Raw genomic sequence first — 10,579 nt, 5'->3', positions numbered from 1 at the left:
AACTATTTCTTCCAAGTCATGTTAACACATCGTTCATTATTACATTCTAAAATATGCTTATAAAGCTCATGAAACATTACTTTCTACAAGACAGAATTTGGACCCCTCAAACGTCTCTTGTGGATAATGAGGAATGTTTTCCTTGCAACTACTAAGAAGAAGATAAGTTTATTCCTACAAATTTTAAGATTCAGAAGGCCTTATTTTCCACTTTCCTAAGCAAAATAAATCCCTGTAAGTGAAATCATTGTGATCTTTAAATGTATTTGAGCTAATTGACAAACATTTGATTCTGCATCAAATCTCTCGACTCCTTCCATTGAACTCTGCTTCTCAACTCCTCCAAGGTTCGCATTGTTTCAGAATCCAATCCTCCAACAAACTGTCACATTAAAAAGAATTAATGGTCCATTCACAAGCTCTGGAATATTGCACCTTATATGTTTATGAAATGATTGCATGTATAGATAGATGTAAGAACATTTGGCTACAATGCTTATTCATGGCATCAAATTACATATCTATCATTCATGATAGCTTTTTTTATTAAACTTTGTCACATTTTTGTTTGACTTCAATTCTCATATATATTTTTAATAAATGTCTGATGAGAATAATTATTTTGCAATCAAATATGCTAAAATATGATAGTTATAAGAAAATAATTGCCCGACTTTTCAAAAAGTAGAGAAATTGAAGGTTTTATTTGGGACAGTCTTCTTGCTGGTTAATTTCTAAAACTGTTTTTTAATATAGAAATTTTTTGAACTAAAAAATTTTGTACTAAAAAGAAATACTTTAGAAAACAGTAAGAAAGTTATCCCAAACAAAACCTAGGGCTTCGTTTGACATAAGTTATGATTTTCTATTTATCTTTTAAAAGCTCATTTTATAACCATAGTTTTAAATACGTTTTTCGAAAAACATATTTTTAAAGATAAAAAAAAAATGTATAAAAGCTATCATACAAACGTATATACCCATTAAGCTTGATTTAACAAGAATTTAATCCATGCAAAATTTATTAAAACAAACTGTGGTTATCCTGTAGTTTTTAACAAATTTGTGATAAAAAACAAATATATATATATATAACATGCAAAATTTTAATAAGGAATATGAATCAAACTGAATTAAGCAAAAGGAGCATAAATTAAACTAAATTTTAAAATGAGCATATTTACAAAATCATTTTGCTTTTTTACTGTAAACGTATAATGGTTATTGGTCTTCAAAGAAAACCAAAATAATTCTGAGTTTCTTGAGAAAACAAAAAAAAAGTACTTTAGATTTTCTTAGGGTATTATAAAGAATTAGGTTTTTTTCACAAAATGAATTAAGTTTTTGTTAAAAAACGTAAATTCATTTTCCACTTTTTACTAATTATAAATATTAATGTTATAATAATCTAAAGTAATGTTTTTTATGAAAAGATTTTAGATTTTTATCAATTATTTACTTAAAGATATAATTTAAATTTTAATAAAGGAATGATTATAATTAAAGTGCAATTTTTCTATATTACATTAAGATTTATAGAAAAACCACTCTTTAATTAAATACATTACTTTAATAAAATTTAAATTATATCTTTTAAGAAATAATTAATAAAAATTTGAAATTTTATTTTAATTAGAAACATTATGTAAAAGAATTATAACATTAATATTTAGAATAAAAATTTTCATTTTAGTTAAAAACGCAAAAAAAAAAAAGGTTTTCTAAGAAAACCTCATGATTTTAGGTTTTTTTTAGAAAATTTAAATTCATTTGAGGTTTTCTTCATAATAACCCAAGAAAGCCTTTCTCTTTGGTCTATTGTTTGGGAGTATTGGCTATCAATCAAAAGATCTTGGATTCAAGTCTAGCGTATATATTGTGTGTGTAAGTTTGTCTTAATTGACCTAAATGTTCCAAAAAAAAAACCTAAGCCCAAAATTGTTTTTGTTTCCCCAAGAAAACCAAGAATAATTTTTTTTTTTTCTTTGAAAACCAATAACCTTTTTGCATTTTCTGCAAAAATAAAAATGATTAATAAAATTTGCTCTGTTTAAATTTAGTTTAAATTATGCTCCCTTAACTTGATTTAGCTAAATTCAGACTCCTAATAAAAATTGGCATATATAATACCCATAACAACTTTCAAAATATATTTTTTCTCACAACTATTTTTACAATTTTTCTCGCAACTATATTTACAAGCAGCAACAACCGTCATAAATGGACCCTTAGTTGAAAAGTTAAAAAAGAAATTAGGCTTCGTTTGGTACAGCATTCTTATCGTTTTCTAAAATAATTATTTAGCACTAAAAGTTTTATTTTAAGAAATTTTTATACTAAAAAACTGCTTTAGAAAGCTACTCCAAACGAAAGCCTAAGAACCATTATTTTAATAATCATGTTCAACTCAACAATATATAGATTCATAATTTTAGTAATCATATTGAAGAACTAGTAATTAGATCAAAAATTTGGATTAAAAATTTGAGTTGATGGACAAAGAAAATTTATGGCAAACTATAGGACCTTAGGTAAAGTTCCCTTAAAACATATATATGCATTTAAATTATAATTTAATATAACGGGTATACAAACCCTTCTTTAATATTTGTGTATACAAACACTTGTGGGCTCCCAAAATTTCAAGCCCTGGCCTCTCTGTGCCAGCACTTTTCTTTTGTTAAAGGCGGAGAGTTTTAACGAGCTAAGGTTTCGGATGAATTTTTAGAAGGTAGATTGAGATTTAGATAAGACACTGCCTAGAGCTCGTTGCCAAGTAACTTTCTTGTGAATTCTGAGTTTTTGTATCATTGCTGAATTCTTTTAAGATAATATCATGATATTTCTATAAGAATTATCTCTCCATCTTCAGTGAATTTGCCAAGCTAATCAAGATTCTCTTATTAATATTCTTCAATTTTATATAATAAGTTTGCGGGTCCATTACTTCGATGTGGGGAGGTACACAAAATGTTTTAAGCTCTTCAATATTAAGAACCTCATTAGATGTGATTTCTCTAAAATGTTGTGGAGAAATGGGTGTAACTACAAAAGTATTTTCTGAAATCTACATATTACTTATTCTACTTGAATATATGCATTGAATTTTACTTGCATTATTAGCTTCACAACCGTTTGAGTATATACCCTTTGGCTTTCCTTTAATCAAAGGTCTGTAGGTTTCAAAGATATCATCTTCTTCTGTGTCATTTCCCAAATGAGGTGCAACTTTATTTGGCTTAGGCAATATATTAACCCTTTTAAGAAGATTTGGTATCACATTCTTTCTTCATGCCTACTTTTTCTCAACTTCTTTGGATTGTTTTATAATCCTTGAGGTTGATGCTTCAGCTTCCGAAGATTTTATTGGCTTCATTTGGAATGAAGTATTTTGCATCGTCATAGATTTTCACTTCATGGACTACAAAGGATTGTATATCTCCATAAATTCAAAACTCTTCTCTATCATTTAGATATTTCATGCATTAGTACATAGTTGATAGAATAAGATCAATCTCATAGAGCCAAGGTCTATCCAAGAGTGCCTTGAATGAAATGTCTGCATCAACAATGTGAAATTTGGCCTCTATATATAGTTCTCTAAACCTAAGGCGAAGAAAAAACAACCCTACAATTTTTAATCTCTTCTCATTAAAATCGTGCATGATACTGGATATCTAAAATTAGTGATCTTAATGTTTGTAATCTCATGAGATTTATTGAAGAGCCGGTATAAATCAAAATTTGACTTATTATGATGCCATCACTTTCTACTGTGATATATAGCGAGTGATTATGTTTCATAGTTCCCTACATGAGATCTTCGTCAGAGAATGTACCAATTGGTTCATTTTGAGCATGAAGAACTTTTCTCAAATATCTTTCTGCAAAATATATTTCATATCTTTCAGGATCTTTGAGAGCATGTAATAAAGTTTACAGGAGATCTTATGATATTAGAAGAGCTTCATAGAAGCTGAGTTATGCTGGAATTTTTCTTAAATGGGAAATGATATTATACTATATCACTTTATCTGTAATATATTTCTTTTTAGAATCCTTATAGATGATTCCTTCATTGATGATTATATCTTTTTTCTTATCTTTACTTGACAACTTCTTATTTCGTGGAGGGGGCAATATTTTATTGCTTCTTAATTGCACTTGAATCACCTCATTCGACTCAGTATCATGTGAAAAGAATTTCTTCAGAATGTGGCAAGCACAAATCTTCTTCTGAGTTATTAATTGTCTGCAACACCATTGCACAAGACTCAAATATTGCTTCTTTAGTATGCTCTTCTTTTATTAAGGTATTTGACATCACCAAAATAACTCGACATGTCTCCATAGGAAGTGAATCTTCACCTTCTTATTCGCCATCTTCCACTTTTAATTAGTAAATTTGAAGCTTTGACATTAAATCTGCAAGTGTTATAAGTCATCTCAATAGTTGATGATAATCATCCAAATTATTGATGATCTTTTGAAGTACAATCCTTTTCTTCTTTAGCCTGTCAGACTTATTTGAATTATCAAACTTTTTTTATGTCTTAAAGAACTGTTTCTAGTGTCAGGATACATTGGCAAGATTACGTCTCCATGCTAATGACTTGAAAGTGGATGCACCTGAATTTGACTTTCCTTTTAATTCAAGCACTAATTCAACAGGGGTTTTCCACTTGACACTAAGAACACTTTCAAGTTGTTTCAATTTTTTTTTTCTTCATGGAGATCATAGTATCCCATTGTTTATTTTGAACTAGTTCTTTTTCTACTTTCTCTTTAGCGAAGGACACGAAATAGAATATGATCACCCGTGCTGATTCTCTCTTAGGGTTAACTAAGACAATTTGATAATGTAAATTCTCCCTTTTGATACTTTCTTTCCAACCAATCCTTGAAGATGTAATAATCCTCAATTGGATGGTTGATAACTCGATAGTACGAACAATAATTTGGATTATCTCTCTAATTAAATTCTTCGGGTCTTTTATACTCTGATAATTCAAGGCCAACATTAAGCGCTTGCTTGAATAGTTTGGCCTCACTTTCCCTTTTAAAAGAATATTCTTTATTCATCTTATTCTTAAGAGATAAAATTAGATCACTGTTTCCTGGCTTTGCATGTTCTCCTCCACTGCGGGAAGTCTAAGACTTCTCGTTTCCTCACAACACTAATATATACAAGGGTTTAAGATTGACATACTACTTTCATTTATTATCTTTAGAAGCAGATTATTTTTCTTTATCAATTCTTAAAGATGATACATAATATATTTCATCTTTTCTAGTGTTCATAGCTTTATTTCTTCAGAGCCTATCTAAATGATTTTCAGACTTGGATAAATTCAACTTTTCAAACTTGGCTACTCTATCCAATATTGAGGGATGTCATGCATAAAAATGATAATATCTTATCATCGATGTTTCTCATTATCAGTTGACAGGGTGCTCTTCTTCTAATTGATGTTCGCATTTCATACTCATATTGCACCAACAAGTTGTATACTTTGTCACTGACTCACCCTTTTTCATTTTTTCTAAGGCAAGATTAGAAATAATGGTCTTCTTAGTAGCACCGACGAACCTTTCACGAACATATTTTTCAATTCTACAAATGTCTTAACATAATCGTTGGGAAGTTTGATGTACCATTTAAAAATAGTCATGGTCAAACTACTAATGAATTGGCAGAAAAGTATAGCATCAATGCCTCCAATATTTCTATAAGTTGCTTTAAATTGGGCCAAGTGTTATTTAGGATTATCACTTCCATTAAAAGATTTGAACTTAGGTACACAATAACCTTTAGGATATGACACTTAATCATACTCAGCCAAGTACAGGTGGCCCTTGCTTACAAATTTCTCTACTTGCTATTAGGCAATGACAACTTTGATCTTTTCATTGATGATTGATTCTAGTTGTGCAGTCGTCACAGGTTCAGATGTACTTGGGACATTTTGAAGAGTATGTTCATGAATAAAACAATTAGCTTTATTTCCCCCTTCATGTGTGGTTTGTACTTTAGATACATGGGGAATTTAGTAAGTTGACAGATTAGAAGGAACATTGATCGATGCTTGGTGATTATATGACTGAGTAGGTGCAAGATTCACAGCGATGTTCTTTTGCATCAACTACATCATCGTAATCATTTGTGTCATCATTTATTTCATCTTCTTATTTAGCTTTGATATCTCATTATCCTTTTCCTTCATGTGGCGCTTTATACATCTTTATGCCTGTGCAAGTGTCTCAATAAGCAATTCTTCTTCTAGGTCCTCATTTTGCCCATCATCTTAAGGAACTTCTTCTAAATGATCATATAAGGTCCAAGTGTCACACTCCAATGTTCACCATGTGGAGCTGATCTTAATTTATCTTGAGTTAACGTGGTAGATGATAACTCTCTTAGTGGAGTTATGAAAACTCTCTTAGTGGAGTTATCCTGGCCTTGATTGTCAATGGCTTTTAATATCTCTTCTTCATCAAGTTATCATCTTTTTGCAACTTTTAGAACTATGTGTACCCTAGCGGACAGAATTTCATGATTCTTCTTCGGAGGAACAGGAGCTTGTTGTTGTTGTTCCCATAAAGACTATTCTAGCTTTCCAGTAGAGCTATTTCTTTTAACTCATTTTAGATTTTCATATTTATTCTGGGTAGGGAACGTTAATCTCTGGCTCCAAGGCTAACAGTGTTGATGGATTTGGCTAATGGTTTTTGAGCTCACAGCTCTGCATTCATCTTTCTCTTTTTCTTATTGAATAATCTTACTCCAGATAAGGAAGTTTCATGATCATACCTCCCTGGTAAGAAAGGCTAAATTAGAATTGTGATGACACTCGATAAGATCAGTGAAGTCTTCTGTTTAACATCAGTTCTCTTCATAGTTAAAACTTTAGGGTATGAAAGCCTTTCAAAGACCAAGGTTCTATTTTGTTGAACTGCTTTAGCAGTACTAAATCTAGTGACTAGTGGTCATTGCATTGAATGAGCACGTCGTAAATAAACTTCAGCAGCTTTAGGTCACCTGGCAAGCCCTTTAGTATTTATGCCATAGATAGGAAACTCGGCAGCCTTTGCAGTAGCTGCAGAGAATTGCAGTCCACCAAATTGAATGGTAGCTTCAAAGTTTCCAATTTTAATGATAGCATTAGCCAGTTAAATATTGAAACCACATCCTAGTTGGATGGTAAAATGAGTATTATATAGTTCCATTATACACAAATAAAAGGTAAGTGTTAGTAACTTGAAGCTGATACATCACCCCACACTTTCAAAGTGTAGAAACAAGATAATATTAAATAATATATATAGTAAATTTTATATAATTGCATTATTTCAAAATCCTAATTTTAATGAATTTATTTGGTTTTTAATAACTTTGTTGTTATTATAGTTTACATGTACCAAGAAAAAAATGAAAAGAGAAAATAGACCCTTGAAAAATCTAAGAAATATGTGGGCTCTGAAAATTTTGCCTCTCCATGTCATCTTTTTTCGGGTAATTTGTTTATGTAGTCGAGGAGAGTTTTAACGAGTTTAGGTTCTACAGTAAAATTTTATTAGGCATATTGTGTTTTAGATAAAACACTACCTAGAGATTTCACCCTCATTTTGCGAAGACTTTATAATTTGAGTTCTGATTTCCTATACGCGCAAGCCCTTAAATTAATTACCCCTCTTGAAAACAAGAGAACTTTCGATTAAGACTAGTCATGGGATAGGTAGTAAGTTCCAAGCATATAATAACAAAAGCTTTAGAGATTTAAAGTTGATTTATGATTTGAAACATATCAATTTAAACATAAAACAGATGATGGGGGGAATGAAAATGAGCCCGATCAATATCTCATTGTTCCGTCGTCCTGGGCTGTCATGGTCCTTAGTCTACTTAATCAAAGGAAACGGTCGACCCAACCTGATAGAAGGAATCTTATCAGCAATCATGGGTTGCTTCATCCAATGACACTTAATAGATCTTGGGTGATGTTTGTCTCTAAGGTAATATATATGAATCCACCTTAGCTTACAGAGGGCTTTATTTCTATCAAGTATACTCTATGATTCATTACTCTAGGGGTTAACATCATTAGGGAACATATGGGCTTTGGCCATGATCGTAATATAATTGTGTCACTTTGTAGAAAAATCACCCGATCATAAGGCACATTTCACATCCTTACTAACAAGAGACTTGATATATTCTCAAAAAATTATCTTGATCGGGCACGAATCTCGAGGTAAAACCCAACCCGAAAACTTCAAAAATTAAATCCGGGATCAACCGAACTCCGATTTCAGCAAGCTTATAGTCAAACTGAGCGTCTCAGAAATACGAACCCAACAACACCAAATTCAACTAAATCCGAGACCAAATGAGCCCAAATCAAGCACCCGAAGTGTTGTTGGAAAGCTCGTACCACAATCTGAGTTACCAAACAATCTCCGATTTTAACGAGCTTATACTCAAATCGAACAGCTCGACGAGACGAATCCAACGAGCCCAAGATCGTTGAATTCCGACATCACTAAGGCCTTCAAATGTCCAACGAACGGTACACGATCGAAGGGTTCGACATCAACCGTCCATTCGACCACTCCCTATTTGCCCCTGATCTCACTCCTATTTCCAAGCCATGCCACTCCAGAAAAACTATAAATAGAGCCCTCATTCTTCACAAGACAACAAAAAAAAGTGAGAAGAGAAGAGAAAAAGGGGAAAGGGAGAATCATCTCCTCCTCGACCACCGCCGAAGTTCTCTCCGCCGCCTGAATACGTCGGAACTCTGCCAGATTTTTGGTAGATGCCTGAATTCTGCAGAACTTTGTAAATTTGCTTCAAGTTAGAAGAAACGGATTGTAATCTGATTGTTCTAACTTGTGGGACGAATCAGCTTCTTGTAATTTACAAAACACTAGTGGAACTTTTCAACTGGGCGTGGCCCCGTGGTTTTTTCCCTCTTTCGGGTTTTCCATGTAAAAATCCTGGTGTTCATTTTATTTTCTTTTTTGTGTGCTGAATATTCGTGCAACGCTCAGACATGAATTTGTAAGCTCTGCCGCCGCGTATATTCTAGCCCGAAACAGTTTGGCGCCGTCTGTGGGAAGCACTATCCCACTACTTCAAGTATTGCTACGATGGTCAACAGGTGCAGCAGTCGTGTCATTGGAACTTCTCGCTCCAACTCTCGTCAATCCAGAAATCAGTCTGTGAATCACAGACACCCGATGTCTGCCTCTTTTCATCCTAGTGGGCAGAATGCTTCCGGAGGCAGAATGCTGTCGGAGAAGGGACCTCGGGACCTTTTTTAGACGAGAGAATTCGCAAGATGGAAGAATCTCAGAATGAGATCCTTCAACTCCTGCAGGAAAATTGGCAACCAACACTGGCACAATGCGAGGAAATTCTCCTCCCTCAGGATCCACCACAGGTTGAAGATGTTCAATTCGAACAGAGATTCATCTTCCTCCACCTAGAAGACTTCCTCAGTCTCGACAGGATAATGAACTTGCCGATACATCAAGTTCTACACATCCTCCGCCCTCAACTCGGTAGCCTCACACTCTCCCTGATCTCCTAGAAGACTCTGTCCAACCACACATTGTGAAGCTCCCTCACAACGCCCTGCGTCACGAACTACGAAAGTTGGTAAGGGAAGAATTTCCCCAAGGGGATGCAAGACAAACTCTCCGACAGAGAGACTTTCAAGAGTCATCACCTCTAACCTGTTGCAAATCTATTTTCATGACTTATGTTTTAATGATTGACAAACACTATTGATTCTCTTGGACTGCCTGTTACTTCTAACTTTTCAGGAATCGAAGATAGGACGAACAAATGAAGCCAGTTCAAAATTGCGTAGGTTTAGGGTTGAGTCAGTCTGTACTTTATTTTTTCTCTTATTGAGACTCTTTGTAATGTTCAAAGAGACTTATGCTAAGTAACCCTACACACACACTTGAGAGACTTAGAAATTCTGTTTTTACTCATATCGGCCAGGACGATATTTACATCGTCTTTGACGATCGTGCTTAAAACGGAAATATAAACAAGGATTCTTAATTAAGGCAGCCATCATTAACAGATCATCCTGGACGATACGTGAATCGGCCAGGACGATAAGCTCAAAACAGAAAGAAGTTGCCGTCATAGACAATTAAGGTATTCTGTATTTTTTAATAATCGGCCAGGCCGATCATTGATCGGCCTGGACGATATTTACAAATTATGCCTTAATTGATCAGGAAATCAATGGAGTAATTAAGGATGATTGATAATATCATATCGTCCTGGACGATCACAGGATCGGCCAGGATGATCTATTCAAAAACCTTAGTTACTTATGGACGATAAATACGGCCAGCTCAAATTCAGGGCGATGCTCTGGACGATTTTCCTCTGATTTGAACTGATCGGCCGGGACGATCGTGAGATTGGCCAGGACGATCAAGCCAATTTTAAATCATCCAGTTTGCATTCAGGACGATGATCTGGCCGATCTTCTGAGATTTGTACTGATCGGCCAGGACGATGTCCATATCAGCCTGGACGATATTATCAGCAACT

General features: G+C 33.6%; 1 protein-coding gene across 1 annotated transcript in view; it reads left to right on the top strand.

Moving 5' to 3' along the window:
- Positions 1–9,341: 9,341 nt before the first annotated feature.
- Positions 9,342–10,579, top strand: part of LOC110107354 (protein CHUP1, chloroplastic-like) — a 4,384-nt gene continuing 3,146 nt past the window's right edge. The window contains exon 1 of the mRNA XM_028699700.1: positions 9,342–9,443. Within this exon, the coding sequence (XP_028555533.1) occupies positions 9,342–9,443 (102 nt within the window). The remainder of the gene's footprint in view (positions 9,444–10,579) is intronic.

This window comes from Dendrobium catenatum, unplaced genomic scaffold (assembly GCF_001605985.2).
Source record: "Dendrobium catenatum unplaced genomic scaffold, ASM160598v2 fragScaff_scaffold_1369, whole genome shotgun sequence".
Lineage (NCBI taxonomy): Eukaryota > Viridiplantae > Streptophyta > Magnoliopsida > Asparagales > Orchidaceae > Dendrobium > Dendrobium catenatum.
The sequence above is the reverse complement of the archived record's forward strand: the minus strand, read 5'-3'. Positions and strand labels throughout refer to the sequence as shown.